The sequence below is a fragment of the Ursus arctos genome, unplaced genomic scaffold, assembly GCF_023065955.2.
Source record: "Ursus arctos isolate Adak ecotype North America unplaced genomic scaffold, UrsArc2.0 scaffold_29, whole genome shotgun sequence".
Classification (NCBI taxonomy): domain Eukaryota; kingdom Metazoa; phylum Chordata; class Mammalia; order Carnivora; family Ursidae; genus Ursus; species Ursus arctos.
This window is the reverse complement of record NW_026622974.1, coordinates 12,169,164-12,185,617: the sequence shown is the minus strand read 5'-3', so window position 1 is coordinate 12,185,617 and position 16,454 is coordinate 12,169,164. Positions and strand designations below refer to the sequence as shown.

Below are 16,454 nucleotides of genomic sequence, written 5' to 3'. Positions count from 1 at the left end.
AGCAGAGATAACAAAAAAATGTATTGCCCTTCCCCACCCCCAACTCTCACGGAATCTCCAGCGTTTTTCAGCATTCCTGGCTGCTTGTTATTCATGACAAACGTCATGTGAGTTCATCAGCTGGTCTGTCTGTTGCCATCACTGTGAGACTTCTTTCGTGTACCTTACCTCCTCTTTTGGCTTTCTTGGTCATTGTCCTCCCTTCAGGCAGGTGCCGAGGGCGTCCTCTGTCCCTGCTGCTAGTACCTGCCATGAGAGTACTGAACGCATGTGCGCTGAGGGGGCAGGCTTTCACTGCCTGGTCAGACCCTGGCATGTGGAGTATTGTGTCCACCTCTCTTTGCCACTTGGGGTTCCACCTGATCACCTAGACATCAAAACTTTGGGGTGCTTATTTCTCCATGTCTCAGTCATGATTTTCCTCATTCAGTACGCATCTATTGCACACCCATTTTATGCTAAACACCGTGATGGGCGTTGGTGCTATGCGGGTGAGCAAATGTAGGTATAGTTCCTGCTGTCCTGTGCAGTAGGGGAGACAAACAGAATTACAGTAAGAGGTAAAATTGCAGTGTGTTGAGTGCTAGAAAGGAGAAGAACATGGTGATGGGACAGATTATAACACAAGGTTGGACTCAGTCGGGAGGTCTCAGAGGCTTCTCTAAGGAGAAGAGTTCAAAATTTCTAATTCTGAAGAATGAGCAGAGTGAGTTAGTGCTAGGGTTCCAGGCAGAGGAGCATCAGGTGCAAAAGCCACCTGGAGAGTTCCCTTCAGGCCCTTTTCTCAGGTTCAGTCCTGGGTCCATGGGCTCAGGAAGAGGGCCTATATCTGAGTCAGACCCTGTTATCCTCGGTTTTTCAATCTGCTCCTTTGTATAAGCTTCTCCCATGCAAAGCAACTCAAACAAATGGCCCACAGTCTAGCTGCAAACCTGGGAATGCCCAAGTCCCAGATGTAAACAGACCTTTTGCTCAAGTACAAATCTCACATCACTACAAGGCCTATAGGAGGAGGTAGATGTCAGCATGGGCTGAAGTGCTCCTGAAATCCAGTGGAAGAAGTGAGACTTGAGCTACGTTTTGGAAGGATAGGTGAGGGAAGGAAGGCCAGGCATGCAGTGGAAGGGGTAGAATAGGTAAAAGGATGGAGGAAGGAATGATCCTATTAAATGAGAAGAGGTAAACAGACTGGGCTTCCTGGAATAATATTACAGAGTCAAAGACCATCAAGTAGAGTCGGATTATGGAGAGTCTTAAAAGTCAGGAAAGGAATTTGGGGCTTTGTTACTGAGTATTGTAGACAAGTACTGCAGGTTATAAATAGAGAAGGGATGTAACTAAATAACTTAGCAAAGATTTAAAAGAAAAAGAGTAATGCAATGCAGAATCATTGGAAGAGAAAAAGGTGTTTGCAGAGGGTCTAGCTCGGGTGATGATTAAAATTATTTTGACATTCATGAGTTTGAGATAATGGTGGCTCATCCAAATGTCAGTATCTGCCATGTAGCTGGAAATACGATGCAGGCACTGAGGAAGCATCCAAACTTGAAGCTTTGGTCATACACATAGACATGTGTTTATGTTGCCATGAGAGTGAGTAAGTTATGAGATAATTTTATTGCCTTCTAGAAGCTCTGTCAACAATTGAAAGGACATATGTTTGCATTAGTAGTTAAAAATGCACTTCAAAAATTCTCTGTGATGTTTTTCATTCATTCTTACTTGACTGTTATTTATAAGAATGATTAGTTGAGAAATATTTTGTTGTCCCTACCCTTGGTCCTACCACCAGGGGCTTGCATGTTGGTAGGTGACGAGTAGGTGTTTTTTGCATGTTGATTTAGTATTGTGCACAATTGTTCACAGAGGTTAGGAGCATTTTGTCTTTGATAAACATTTTCTATGCTTGGTAGAAAATTTTCCATATAGACATTCAAGTACAGATCATAGAAATTCACATATATATGCATATACATAAAAATAGATTTTATTTTATTTTATTGTTCCCAAAGGTTAAAACATACAAACAAGGAATAAAATTAAAATTATTTTCTTTTGGGATGATTTATGTCTTAATTTCCACCTGCCCTATAATTAGAAATTTTGAACTCTGTAAATTATTTCAAGACAAAATTATTGCCCAAGTAAACTTCAGAAATTACACCATTAACCTAGGGACCTTTCTAAGCCTAGAACAACATTATTGGTACAGAGCCTGTGCACACACAGACACATAAATAAAGAGGGAAGTTTAAAATAATTTGAAAATGATTTATTGTTGGCTACCTCTGTAGTTGGAGATTCAAGTATTATTACTTTACTTTAGTGCAACAAGGGAGGACAGTAAGTTGCTGTGGGCTAAAGGTAAATTATGATCTATTGCAAAGGAGGAAGGAAATGTACTGAGGAAAGAAGAAGGAGTTGGGAGTAAGCCATGTGTTTTCTGAAGTATTGCTTCAGATAATGGCTTGAAAAAAGTCTTTGCCTTGACCATTGTTGGGAAAGGCCAGAGTAAGCTGTGAGACAGACTAGCTTCGTGACTCTTTGCTAGTTAAGGAGTAGTGTACAGGCATGGGGAGGTTAGATGAGCTGGAGCCTGATACAAACCAAGATTTCTAGAGACTCAAGTTCCCCTGTCTTCAACTTTGCTTAGCGAAGCCATCTTGGACACACCCACCTTAGAGTTTGAAGGGATCATTTAATACATCAAAATTTAGGACAACCAATCCAAGGTAATTTTGATTCTGTACTCTACTAACCCATTTGTAAACTGAGCTGAAGTCTCCCAGTTAGAGATTTGTTATGAACTTTTATATTGGAGAGTCTAATAGCCATTTGTTTTTATTTGGAATAAGAAAGAGGTGGTAAAATTTCATTCTCAAAACAGTGTGATGCCGGGAAGGGAAAGACTAAAATCTGTTTTATATCTATTACGTGCAAGGTCCAAGCTCGATGTTTCATAGTTCTCTCATTTCATCCTCTTAACACTCTGTGGGGAAAGGCCTCGCCACTTCTGCATTGTGACTGAGGAAGCTGGAGCCCATCCTTGAGTATATTACCCTTGGTTAGATTGTGGCAAAACTGGGGGTGCCTGGGTGGCTCAGTCATTAAGCGTCTGCCTTCGGCTCAGGGCGTGATCCTGGAGTACTCGGATTGAGCCCCGCACTGAGCCCCGTATCAAGCCCTGCATCGGGCTCCCTGCTCTGCTGGGAGCCTGCTTCTTCCTCTCCCACTTGCCTTGCTTGTGTTCCCTCCCTCGCTGGCTGTCTCTCTGTCAAATAAATAAATAAACTCTTAAAAAAAAAAAAAAAAAGAACGTGGCAAAACTGATTTGTCAGTTGAGTTTGACTCCAATTCCTGTATTTTTCACCCCATGCCATGTTTAATCCTGCATTATTTTTATTGCAACATGTAACAGATGAGAAAACTAATACCCCCCCCGCAAAAAAAAAAAAAAAAAAAAAAGTAAAAGCATCGGTACCCATCAAGCCTGAAGCTTGCTTTTTTCTTTTTTCACAGGATTCTTTGGCTGAATAATATCAAACTCATATTATTAAAATGTCTAAAGGCAAGTTTTCCTCATTCGGCTTTAGGTTTGCTCCCAGAGGTAACTGTCACCCATCTTCGAGCAGCTGCCTCTGCCGGGGACACAGTGTTGGCTCTGGAGGATGCCGTGGACTGGCGCCCCGGGGATGAAGTTGTCATTATTGGCGGAATAGGTGTCGAAGGTGCCAGACCCACAGAGGAGCTTGTCATTGTGGAAGCTGTGCACAATACTGACCTCCATCTGAGGTCGCCCTTGAGGTACTGAATGTCAGCTTAGCTCCGTTTAGACAGAAGCAGATGAGGTCTTAACTGTGTTGGCATCTGGACACTTGTTCGTCTTTCAGTGATGTCTTTTGACATTAAATAATGCTAGATGTGTTGATAAGAAAACTACAAAGCATGAACCGTTTGAAAGATTTAGACTTCTTGAAGGAGTTTTTCCTGTGAGACTCTAAAACTTCCGTCTTATGGGGGCGCCTGGGTAGCGCAGTCGTTAAGCGTCTGCCTTCGGCTCAGGGTGTGATTCTGGAGATCCGGGATCGAGTCCCACATCGGGCTCCTCGGCTAGGCTAGGAGCCTGCTTCTTCCTCTCCCACTCCACCTGCTTGTGTTCCCTCTCTCGCTGGCTGTCTCTCTGTCACATAAATAAATACAAAATCTTTATAAAAAAACAAAAACAAAAACTTCCGTCTTATGGTGCAATGCACCTAATTCTCACACACTTGTGTCCATAGTCCAACGCTTCTGTACCTAAGTTCGTACAGAAATAGACTCCCGAAGGAGAACTATGCTAATCCAGTAGCTTACTATTTTAATAAGATTTGGAGTAATATCTTCACATGTGTCATTTTTTTTCTTCAGATATTCTCACAACTTCACAGAGAACTGGGTGGCTGGAGAACGCCATGTTTTAAAGGTCATGGTAGTGCTGCTCAGCAGGGGTGTCACCGTACAAGGAAACCTCACTACCGAGAGGAGGGAGCACCTTACTTCATGCCAGGAGGCCAGTGCTTCAGAAGGTAGAGAAGTATTTTGCTGGAAAGTCAATGAGTGAAAAAGAGTGTTCTTCCTGTCAAACAGTGTGGAGTAATGTCGACTTCTTTCAAAATGGAATAAACCCTTAACCTTTGCAAGTCCATAGTATTCTTTAGTTTTCAGAATGCTCTTGATAAATTGTCATTTTGTCTCCTGCCTTCTACGACTTCGACCTTGTAAATGAGGTAAACAAGTTTCCACTTGTGAAATCATTTCTCTGGAGAAAAAAATCCTGTTAAATAATTAAATCCAGAGAGTCAGATTAAATTTCCGAGGAAATTTATAAGGAAGTCTTAACTCTGATTCCAGGCCCCTTCTAAAATTCTCAGGAAAACTGTTTAATGCCAGAGTCACAGACCCAGGGAACCCATTCTTACTGATTAGACTGATAGGGTTCTTGTGCCTCCCCAGCCCCCCCACCTCACCCCTGCTTTAAGGGTTTGTTTTCTGAGTGAACTACCACATACTTTAAGTAAGTGGTTGAAAAAGTCAATTTATCTTCTAGAAGAATAACAGGCACTGAATCACACTGATGTGCCTATTAAACATCTATTTCAGGGATGGTTAGTTTAGTAGGTTATGTTTTGGTTTCCCAGGCTGTAGATTATGAGGCTTTCACATGTTGTGAAGATATCATTTGTCAACTTTGGTTTAGGATGGTGTGGGTGTCAAGGATGACTCCCAGGCATGAGCTCTGGATGGATGATGAGGCTATTTAGTGAGATGGGAAGAAGAACAGCTTTTGGAGCGGGAGGCTACAGATCATGACTTTAATTTTGTACATGTCGAGATAGATGCCAGGCCAGGACCTGAGTAGAGGTCCGTGGGAGTGTCTGGAGCTTGGAAGAAATGTCATGGCTGGAGTTAAAGATGTGAGTCATGTCTACACATAGATGCATGTGGGTGTCATGTTGGGATGTGGTTGGGTGAGAGGGACTTGATTCTACCCTCACCACCCAGTCACTTAGCTCACGAACGTGTTGTTCTGAAAAAGTTTGGATACCGTGGGTTAGAATCTAATGATTGCCAAATTTAACAATCTTGCTGAAGTGGGAGCTGCATTCTATTCAAACTATCTCAGTAGTTCTCATACAGGTATTCTCAGATCATATTGTCTAAAATGCTGCATTTGATTATGCTGCTGAGAGACCATGCTTCTAAGTCTGGACCATTATCAATCTGTTGGCTCCCAATGGAAAAATCCCTGATTTCATCACAACTCTTAAATGCTATTGCAAAATTCTTAAAAGAAAACAAATCCATAGGCATTCCTTAAAAAAAAATAACATATCACTTGCACTTTCTTTGTGTGGGGCTGAAGTGTGGAAATGAGGTAGCCAAATAAATAATATGAGGCCTGGCCACTCAAAATGTTATGGATCATCAGCAGAAAGAATCAAAATTGTGATAAAGTGTGCAAATAACGAAACACCTCTCCATCTACCTCTTATATATTTATTCCTGAGTGTTAGCAAATTTACTGTGGATTATTCACTGTGGAATGATACATCATTTTGTATTTGTGGCACTTTGGTTTATTAACATGGATAATAACTAATTCAGAAGATGATTTCTTATCCATTCTGAGGTTAGTTTATACCACCAAGTGCCACATGTCCACAGAAAGCGTCCTGGATCCTGAGGTCACGATGCTTTGTTGTTGCAATGGTAGCTGAGTGTATCAAAGTCATGCAGGTTGTGTCCTCACTAGGGAACTGGCTGGAAAGGAAGGGTTGGGGGTGGAGGTGGGGAGGATGCTGCTCAGCTGCTTCTCTGGAGCCCTTTGCCATTTCTGCAGTGGCCTTATTGCCAAGTCCCCAAACTACGAAGCAGCAAAATATAGGGGAAACCCCATTGGACAGCTTAAGACTAAAAAGAGCTGTGATTACAGTCAGCGCTCACATTTCTTCCCTACAATTATCAACCACGAGAAGGTCATTTTACTGCACACTCCCTCCAGGGGATCTTTTGGATTGAAATAAGCATCTATTTAGGTTGGTTTTGTGGGTTATTGTCAGCCTCTTTGTGACAGTAATTAAGGTGATTGATATGGGGGCTTCTGGAAATAATAGAGTGAAGGCAACATCATGTCCTAGTTATCGGATGTTTTAATTAATAATCCAAAGAGGAGAATCAAAGTAAAAGGGAAATAAGATTATTAAATGAAACAAACAATAATGGTTTGTCCCTTGCCCTGACAGTATCCTTCACACTGGATGATTTGTCTAGAAGCACATTGCTCATGCTTCAGGTCCTCCCGACTTCATTCTGTGTTTCAGGGAATTTGCAGGACTGTTTATATTCCAAGAGTGAGAAGATGCTGGGATCCAGGGATCTGGGGGCCAGAGTTATTGTTCAGTCTTTCCCAGAGGAGCCCAGCCGGGTGCAGTTGAAGGGAGTGCAGTTTCGGGTGTTGGGGCAAGCCTTCCGTAAGCATCTGAGCTCACTGACTCTGGTGGGAGCTATGAGAGGTAAGCAGGTCCAGGCCTATGACTTCTCATTTTCCTCTCTTCTTCCATGTTCAAAGCTGTACATGCAGGGGTCATGATAGGTGACAGATGGGGACACGGGGGGTTGAAAGGTGGATAATTTATACTCTAGATCTGGGGTTCTCCAATTTCAGTATGCCTAACAAAAACTATTTGGGAGGCTCACTAAAATTTAGGGTTATAGACTCTGCCCTGACAAATTCTGTTCTAAGGTAGGCCTAGCAATCTGAATTTTTTAAAACAAGCCTTGTGATTCCGGAACAAGGAGTCTAAGGTGTACACGCTGAGAAACATCACTATAGGTTCAATAGACATGGAGTGAACCACACGAATCTGTATTTTGAATCCCGCTTCTGTCATTTACTAGCTTTGTGACTGCAGGCAAGTGGATATTGAATAGTACAAATAATCAGTGCTGTGAGAGCCCAGACACAGCAGAAAGCATTTCCATATGAAGGTGTCCTAACTCAGAGGAATCTTCTGCCTGGGAAAATGGGGGAGAATGGGCTGAGAACCAGGTACTTTTCCTGGGCACATCGAGCAGGCAGAGTGTGCAGATCTTGGCCAGAGCTGAAGATACAGGAAGGGAGCAGGAAACATCAAATGCGGGTGAGAACAACCAGGTGAAAAACAAGAACAGAACCAGAAAAGAAGAATATAACCAGATGTAGATAAAGGTTCTGAAACCAAAGTTGGAGAGACGTAAGATCATCCAGGGCAAAAACCCAATACCGGGTTCGGACATGCAGAGAGCCAGAGATGCTAAGTAATGAGGATAGCAGCTCCCTTTCTGAATCACCCTCCCCACCCCCAGCTCCTCCAACACCCACACATTCAAGCTTTGCCTTCCTGGAAAGGGGTGGTGCTCTGGGGGTGGTGTCTTATAGAGTATCAGGGCATACTTGGTGGTTCAGGCAGGTCTAGAGAGGTGCTAGGATTTCAGCAGGTAATAACAAAGTAATCCTTGAGGTCCTTAAGAGCAGAATTGTAGTAACTGCAGCATTTTTTTTTCTCACCTCAAATCATCTGCACACCAAGAATGTCTATTTATCCTAATTTTCCAGATCTTCTCCACATTATTTATTTTTGACATTCATTTAGGGAGATAGTTCCTATTATGGCCCCTTCCCTAGCACACTGGGATGATCACTATCCTTGTGCCCTACTCTCTTGTTCTTTGGTCTCCTGGTGCTTATAGTGCTGCAGAAAGTTTGATGTGGGACGAGCTCCAGTAGCAGTCAGGGTAGCACTCACCTATGAGTTATATCAATTAAATGTAATCAAAATCCTTCCTTGCTCAAAAGTCTGCCTCTGCCAACCTGCTTCAGAAGAACTATACTTTTATCTATTTTTTAAATTTGGTTTTAGTTGGAAAGGATTCAGTGCTTTAAAAAGTTTGTAAAGCACTGAATTAATACATTATCCTCTATAGGTCTCTGTTAAAATGCAATTGTCTTTCCTGGGAAGGGTTAGAAACTTCTGGCATGCTTGCCGTAGAATCTCTTATTGTTTCATGCCCTGAAGGCCCTTGTACCCTGTGTGGCCAATTGCCCCTAGACACTGGAGTTAGAAAGTATTGGATACTTCTATAGGTAAATCCCTGAATTCCACCCATAATAGCTTCAAGAACACATTAGTAATTATTGATTATTCAGATGCAAAGGCCTATACTGAATGTATGATATGGTAGAGATCTGGAGTCAGGAACAGTCTGTAGCAGGCAGTGTTTCCTACAGGGGTAGGTATGGATGGGTTAGCTTATTGGTGAGTAACGTGAGGGTATCTGGTAGTAGAGGAGCTGAGATCGAGGGGAATCCAGAGGCTCAGTGTCTATAATGACATTATAGTTGAGAATTTTCTGGATAGTTCCAATTTAAAAGTCAAATTACTCCATAAACCGAAGTAATTTTTTCAGTACTTCAAACATTTGATTTTCATACAATATCTCTCACTACCTGGAAATAATATAAAACTCCTTAATCAGGATTTATCATTTAATTATCCATTATTATTTTAACGTAGGTTTCCTACGCCAGAATGAAGATACACAAGTGCCGAATTTACTTAGTTTTGTTTGCCCAATTCCTGAAATATATAGTTGATACTCAGTAAATACTTACTGACTGATCCAGTCAGCTTACATTTTGGAATAAGAATCTCTGGCTGTCTTGGGAGAAGACTATAATTACCTGGCAAGGTAAAAAAATTATGTCACAGCCTGAAGAAATAATGACTGTATCTCCACATGAAAGATGTGATTTTCAAAGATTAGGTTTGGTCCTTCAAGAGTACTTCACATTATCCTTGGCTTCTGTATATCCACTGTCTGCCATATTGTGATGAGGGTAGCAAAGATGGTGGCTAATTGGAAATCCTGACAGCCATGAGTTCTTCGGTGGTTTGGCCAGACTGTTGCTCAGATGGTTTTCTTTCTAGCACCTGACTCTTGGAGTCCACCTTGGTTATCTCTGGTATCTTTGGGGTGCATTGGCCTGAGTTGCCCATTTTCTTGATTTGATTTCTCTTTCCAACTCCTCATTTCCTGAGATTCATTATTGTGTGTGTGTGGGAGGGGGATGTTCTCAGTTATATTACAGTTTGCTTTGGAAATGATCAACAGAATCTAAGGAGACTTCAAGATTCACTTCACATGTTTGCTTTCCTCTTTCCTCTTCAGATTCCTACGTACAGAGTTGCACACTGTGGGGCTCCTTTAGTCGCGGCCTCAGCATGTCAAGGACCATGGGCCTGAAGGTGGACAGTAACATATTCTACAAAATTTCAGGCCATGCACTGCTGGTGGGTAAGTGATGAACTTGTTTAATTTTGGCATTCTTGATTAGGACAAATAGTTTTTCAAGAGGAATTTTCCCAAAATTTGAATTCCCAATCTATAAAAACTTTACTCTCTGATCATTGGAAATAGGCCATAGTTTAAAATTCTGAATTTAAATTTACCCATCACCAATTAGCTTCCTCATCTGTATCATGAGGAAACTGATCTTTTAAAGGTGACATTTTAATTCAGGTTAATAATTTTGAAATGGGAGGTTTTTAAATTTACTCTCAGCAATTTTCACAGTAATTTAAAGTCACATAAATCTCTGTACAGGCTCATGACTCAACACCTTGATGTTGGACAGGAAGTTAAAAATCCTGAATTCCGTTCTAAGCTTCTCCTGCGGCTTGCTAAAGAAGCTCGTATTTCAGAATAATCTGCTTGGTCACCTGTATCCACTTTTTTTCTCCTAAATTTCACTCCCCTTTGCAGAACCCAAAATTATCCCTAAAAAACTTAAATTGCATCATATCACTCCCATCCTTAAAACTCTGAGAATTTCTTATTGCTGTTAGAATACAATCCTAAATCCTTAACCTGGTTTAGAAGACTCCCTCAGTGATTTTTGTCTCTATTAACGTTTGTGAGCTTTTCTTGCTCTTTTTCTATTCCTCTGTACTCTAGCTACACTGAACTGTTTTATTTTAATTCTTTCAAAAGGCCACATTTTTTTTCCCTCAAGGCCTTTGCACAAGCTCTTTGCCTCTGCTCATACTGCTGGGCTCTCCTGTAAAGTTCTCTCCCTCGCACTCCTAAGCCCCTCTGTTTAACTCTTTGAGCACCAATCATTATTTATTGATTTAAAATTACATATCATGTTTCTGATCATCTGATTAATGTCTGTTTGTACCACCAGATTTCATGTGAACATTGTTTCCTTAACATTTAGCACATTAACTAGTCCTTTGTAAGTTTATTTGTTGAAAGAAGTGAATGAATTAATGAACAAAAGGTCTTTGAATACATTGCAATACAAAAACAAATGAGAGATTTTCAGTGAAAGTCAGACTATGTTTGTCAAATAGTGTTTTATATTTAAATTAATTCTGTGGTACCATCAGTGGAAACATGTGTTTCATTTAAGAATGATCTATTGAGAAAAAAGTTATAAAGGTCCTAATCCTGAGAGGGAAACTCTTTAGTGAGAAAATATGGATCATATAAACTTGCTTTAAAACAAACTCCAGCTCTAAAAGACAAAGAATTAAGGACAATAGTGGTAATCAGGTGCAGGAAAATCTTTTTATTAGAAAAAGACAGCTACAGGGCAGTTAGACTAACAGTGGAAGATTGACTTTGTTTATTCTTACTTTTGTCTGTGTAAGGGACATGTGTGCTGAAACCTGGAGCAGAAATTCAGGAAGGTACCCTAACAATATTAATTTAGCAGAAAACAATTATATGGAATAGACATTAACTAGACAAGGAAGAAAACCTGCAGGAGGAATTTAGCCTTTAGTGCTTATTGTGAATTGGAGGCTCTTGACATCTATTATCCTGCAGATGATGAAATTATAATATTTGTTTATTAGTGCAGTATGGATAAAGTACTTAATTTCATGCAAAATGGGTTTGTAAATCCAGTTCATGAAATGACATGGGAAGCTCATTTACCTAAATACCTAGTAAGGTTCTTTACTGATGCCACAGATATGGCTAGTTGGTCTCTGTAGCGTGGCCCATGCTCTTTTATTCTCTTCTATTCCAGACCACTGCAGATAGTTGGTGGCCAATTTGAACAGCTAGGGAAGGGGTTGGAGCTGACCCATGCATATGTGGCATTTGACTATAGAGACACTTAGATTCTTCCTAAGAAGTAAAACAGTACGTCTACGTCTTTGTTCTTTGTTCTATTTAAAATGAACTTCTGATTCACTGAGACACTCTAGAACTAAAAAGCCCATATGATCTATATCTCTTTGGTCCATAAACTAAAAACACACAAACAAATTTAAAATAAGCCATACCTAAAAGAAGAAGTAGAGTTGCCGTATCTCTCATTTTCCTGGGTGGCATGAAATGAATGAAGTAACACGACTTTTTGTTCTCAGGTACAGACATGGACATAAAATACATTCCTTGGGAAGAGACTCCTGCAAAAAAAATTGGTAAATATGTAAATTGGTTTTAAATCGAGTTACACTCCACTTAAGTTGTCATGTATTTTACAGATAGATCTGATGGCAAAAATGTTAGATATCTTAAATTTGTGGAACATACGAAATGTTTTCTAAATATATATGTATTTATATATGCATGATGTAAACTGTAATGTATATTAGTAGAAGCAAGACTGTTGAGTTATGTAAATTTTAATTATGTTTGTGGCTCCCCTGGGTTTGATTTATCTTTTCTTAAATTAGACTGGTCAGAACAGGGAAATATAATAAGAAACAATGTGATCATCAGTGTTTCTGGCACCGAGGGACTCTCCAGTCCTGAAATGTTGACACCATCTGGTATCTATATCCGCAATCCCACCAACGTTGTGGAGGTAAGACCTGTGGCTCCACTAGGGAGGTCGGAGCTGAGAGGCCATAAAATTCACTCCAAAAGTTATTTGGAGGGGCGGCAGCAGTACGATGGTATAAAACGTTTACTTGTGGCACACTGGTATTGAAAAACAACTTTATGATTTTATGTTAAACAAGTGCTTTAGAATACATCTAATCATTCTCTCAGAATTCCTGTGAACATTCTTTGAAGCAATATCTATCTATCAGTAGCAAAACGAAGTAGATATTGATTATTTTCTGGTCCTTTACATTAACACAAACTATCTCTTCCAGAGCTGTCTGCTGGGGTTGCTGATTTTCGTCTCAATTCCAGTAATAATTACTTATTGAGTCTTCATTATCTTACCCTATAAATGTGGTCATATTGTTGCCCTTTAACAGTATGCAGAACTAGGGGTCAGGGTGCCTGGGTGGCTCAGTTGGTTAAGTGTCCGCCTTTGGCTCAGGTCATGGTGTCAGGGTCCTGGGATCAAGCCCCACGTCCTCCGGCTCCCTGCTCAGCAGGGAACCTGCTTCTCCCTCTCTCCCTCCCCCTGCTCATTCTTGTGTGCGTGCTCTCTCTCTGAAATAAATTTTTAAAAATCTTAAAAAATAAAAAGAACTAGCGGTCAGCAAAGTCATGAGGTATGTGAGCTCATGTCAGATTCCAAGACAAAGCACACTCTGATGGCCGTTTGTATCCCATTGTTTAGTAGAACTTGACATTACTTTTCCTTGGTAAATTATTCTCCAAACACTTTAAGAAATTAATTTTTTAGAGTACAGTTTAACCATAGATCTGTGATTAAGAGTTACATCAGAGTAGTGGGAAGGCCATTTAGTTTCCCCTTTTAATGAGTCTACCCTGTGGCTCATCTCCCAAAGGGTTAAGGACCTCAGTCTTCACTAGTCTGAACACCTCTTGTATCGTGGCAATTATGCCAGATTTCTGAGGAACCGAGAGAATGAACTTCTCTCTCTCTGATCATCTGTTTTTAATTACCTTCAGCTGAGTAACCCCTAATAAAAGTCATGGTTATCTCCTCAACCTTGCTCCAGACTCTTAATTATGCTTATTCCAAGCACAGCACTTACACACCATTTTAGGTGCCTAATAGGGGCAGCTAATATGCCAGTGAGGAAAGGAAGCAGAACTGCTTTAGATGGAAGGAAACCAAACTCTAGACCCAGAACAACAAGAGCAGCATTTAACATGCCGGTGACTATGGGGCTGGTTGTGTAGTTATGCCTGCAGCTTTGGGGCCTAAAGAACTCTGTGCTTGTATGCTTTCTCAGACAGCTCACCTCAACTCCACTGAACTACCCAGAGGAGAGTAGGTCCTCAGCATTGTCCAGTTCATCTTCCTCCATGAGGCTGGAATGTATCTAAGTCCTGCATTGAAGGCCAGGGGTAATGTCCGTCTGACTTTGCTTCTCTGGGTAGCACACTGTAGTGTGGCCACAGGTCCTGGCCTCTTGTCTACTGGCATCATTGAGTTGACTAGCGGTGCAGAGGACCAGAGGGCCATCTAAAAAGCTGATTGGTCACCTGAGCTTTTGCAGACTGACCTGTGAGCAGTTCCAAGTCAGCAACAGAAAAGCTAAGTATAACGCAAGCTGTTTGTTTCTCATTAGAAGCTTTCTATTTTTTTTTTAAAGATTTTATTTATTTATTCGACAGAGATAGAGACAGCCAGTGAGAGAGGGAACACAAGCAGGGGGAGTGGGAGAGGAAGAAGCAGGCTCATAGCAGAGGAGCCTGATGTGGGGCTCGATCCCACAACGCCGGGATCACGCCCTGAGCCGAAGGCAGACGCTTAACCGCTGTGCCACCCAGGTGCCCCAGAAGCTTTCTATTTTGATTTCATTTACTTTTCTCCTCTTCTATCCACTATACAAAAGTGAAAAAAAATACAATGTATATGTTTTGAGAATGAAGCTTTCATTTTTGCTGGCAGTATAGATTCATTAAACATACTCATTAGGTGTATTCCTGACATTTTCATCTTTGATGAACTTAAAATTCTGTAGTTGTCTTTTCATTAGGTTTTTAGACCCTAGCACAGTATCCGAAACATAGTAGTTGCTCAGTAAAAAATAATTGAATAGAATGAATGAATGTAAGTATAATTCCGTAATCAAAGAATGGAGGGAGAAAAGTAAAGAATAGGTTCCAAGATCTCCCAATCATTTTGATGACTGAAAAATAAGATGTTTATCTGAGGCAGCATTTAAATCCCGTGGGACTTACCTTTCAGTGCTAAATATTGCACAATGCACTCCAGTTTTCTTAGCTGCACGTCACCGTTCTATACTCTCTTTTGTATCTGTTGTTTAGAATGTATCACTACTAAAGACATAGATAATAACTGATGTATGTGGCAAAACCTAAAAATTAGGAACTTCTCTTGACCCTGAGGGCCAGTGAAGGTCGTATCAGTCATTGAGCAAACAGTGGATGATACACAGAGTACTTTGAAAAATATATTCTAGAAATATGCCTGAGTTCCTAAGGGATGATAAGGAAGCTATGATAACAATGATGTGTGTGTGTGTGTGTGTGTGTGTGTGTGTGTGTGTGTGTGTGATATGTGGAACAGGAAGGGATGTGGTAGAAAAATTTTCCCTCTCCCTGGGTATTTTTGGTATTCAGGAGAGAGACATTCCTGAACTCTGAGAAACTGTTTCATGGGTGGTGGTGTCTGTGTCCTGCTGTGTGAGTGGTTCAAAGTCAGACTACCCCTAAATGGAAGGTAGTCAAGTCTTGGGTGTGCTCAGTTTTGTCGTCCTTTTCTCCTGCCTTGCTTTGAAGTTTTCTTGCAGTCTGGCAAAATACTTTTTAAAAGTCACTCTATTGGTGTGATTTATTGGGATTTTCATTTTTGTTTTCTTAAATTTTTGATTTTGAAATAACTTTAGACTTAGAAGTTGCAAAAACATAACCAAGAGTTCCTGTGGGCCCTTCCCTCAGCTTTCCCCAGTGATACCATCACCATAACCATAGCCCTATCCCTCAGTAATACCATAACCATCACCATCACCATATCAACCATTGCCATAGTAATATCGAAACCAAGACATTGACATTGGGACAAAACTATTAACTGAATGAAAGCCCTTATTTGGACTTGAAGAAGATGACTTAACTTAATCCTAGTGGCTGGGCAACCACTTCTGAGAGCCTAAACTCTCCCTCTCGTATACAGGAGTCTGACCATGAAATCTCTGGCTTGGAGGGCAGGCAGGGAAGAAACAGTTGATCCTTAAGTGTCTGTAGTGATTTATGGTGACATGTTATTCCCAATTGCCCTGGCCCAGAGCCTAGGAACAAATGCTCTGCCACAGCCCACGGAATTCACCTTGGCTTCTCGCCAGCCACCGCGATAGTTCACTCGTCTTCAACCCTGCACAGTAGAAGGGGATTTCAAGTGTGATATTCCTTGGTAGCTTGCATAAGCACCAGTGGTCTGTCTGTCTGCGTCCCGGGCCAGGCTGCCACTGAGTCATGCCCAGGACAGTTTCTCTAAGAAGCAAAACCTGAGCTTTGTGTCTTCTTGCTAGGGATAGGATACTCAAGCATGCTATTCCTGTTTGAGTGTCTGAGGAACTCGTGGTGTTCCTCTGAATACTCCCTAGGTAGGCCTTTGCCATGCTTTTCAAAAACAGATTGGTGGTGGTTCTTCTATGCCTCGCCTGTAGTGTTTAGAGCATTCCATTTCCGGGCTGTCTTCCCTTGACTCTCCAGCATCTGAGTCTGTGACTCTGTTTATGGAGATTTCTTGCTATCTAGCTAGGGGCTCCTCGGCTCCATCTTTTCAGTAGATGTAACCTAGGTCCACCTCAGGCTAGAAAGTCTTTGCTCTCAAACAGCAAGGGACTGTTCACTTCCAGAGCTCTAGAGTATCCCATGTTTATGTAGGCACTGGAAATTTCCCATGACCAGACTCCTGTTTAGGATGGTCCGTGGAAAAACCCTGGAGACAAGCCCTTTGGAAACATCCATTTAATTTGAGGGGAATTTGTTCTGGTTTGTGAATCAATTTTGTAAGG

General features: G+C 41.1%; 1 protein-coding gene across 8 annotated transcripts in view; it reads left to right on the top strand.

Annotated features, from left to right (window-relative positions):
• The window catches only part of PKHD1 (PKHD1 ciliary IPT domain containing fibrocystin/polyductin), a 445,064-nt gene that overhangs the window by 174,910 nt on the left and 253,700 nt on the right, over positions 1 to 16,454 (top strand). For 7 of the 8 annotated variants that reach the window (XR_008956175.1, XM_048219586.2, XM_048219585.2 and 4 more), the window contains 6 exons: positions 3,594 to 3,804; positions 4,408 to 4,565; positions 6,861 to 7,052; positions 9,748 to 9,873; positions 11,961 to 12,017; positions 12,273 to 12,403. Coding sequence is in view for 7 of the 8 variants with exons in the window: in XM_048219586.2 (XP_048075543.1) it covers positions 3,594 to 3,804; positions 4,408 to 4,565; positions 6,861 to 7,052; positions 9,748 to 9,873; positions 11,961 to 12,017; positions 12,273 to 12,403 (875 nt within the window). In the remaining variant the exon portion in view is untranslated. The remainder of the gene's footprint in view (positions 1 to 3,593; positions 3,805 to 4,407; positions 4,566 to 6,860; positions 7,053 to 9,747; positions 9,874 to 11,960; positions 12,018 to 12,272; positions 12,404 to 16,454) is intronic. The other variant, XM_048219587.2, reaches the window with a different exon arrangement.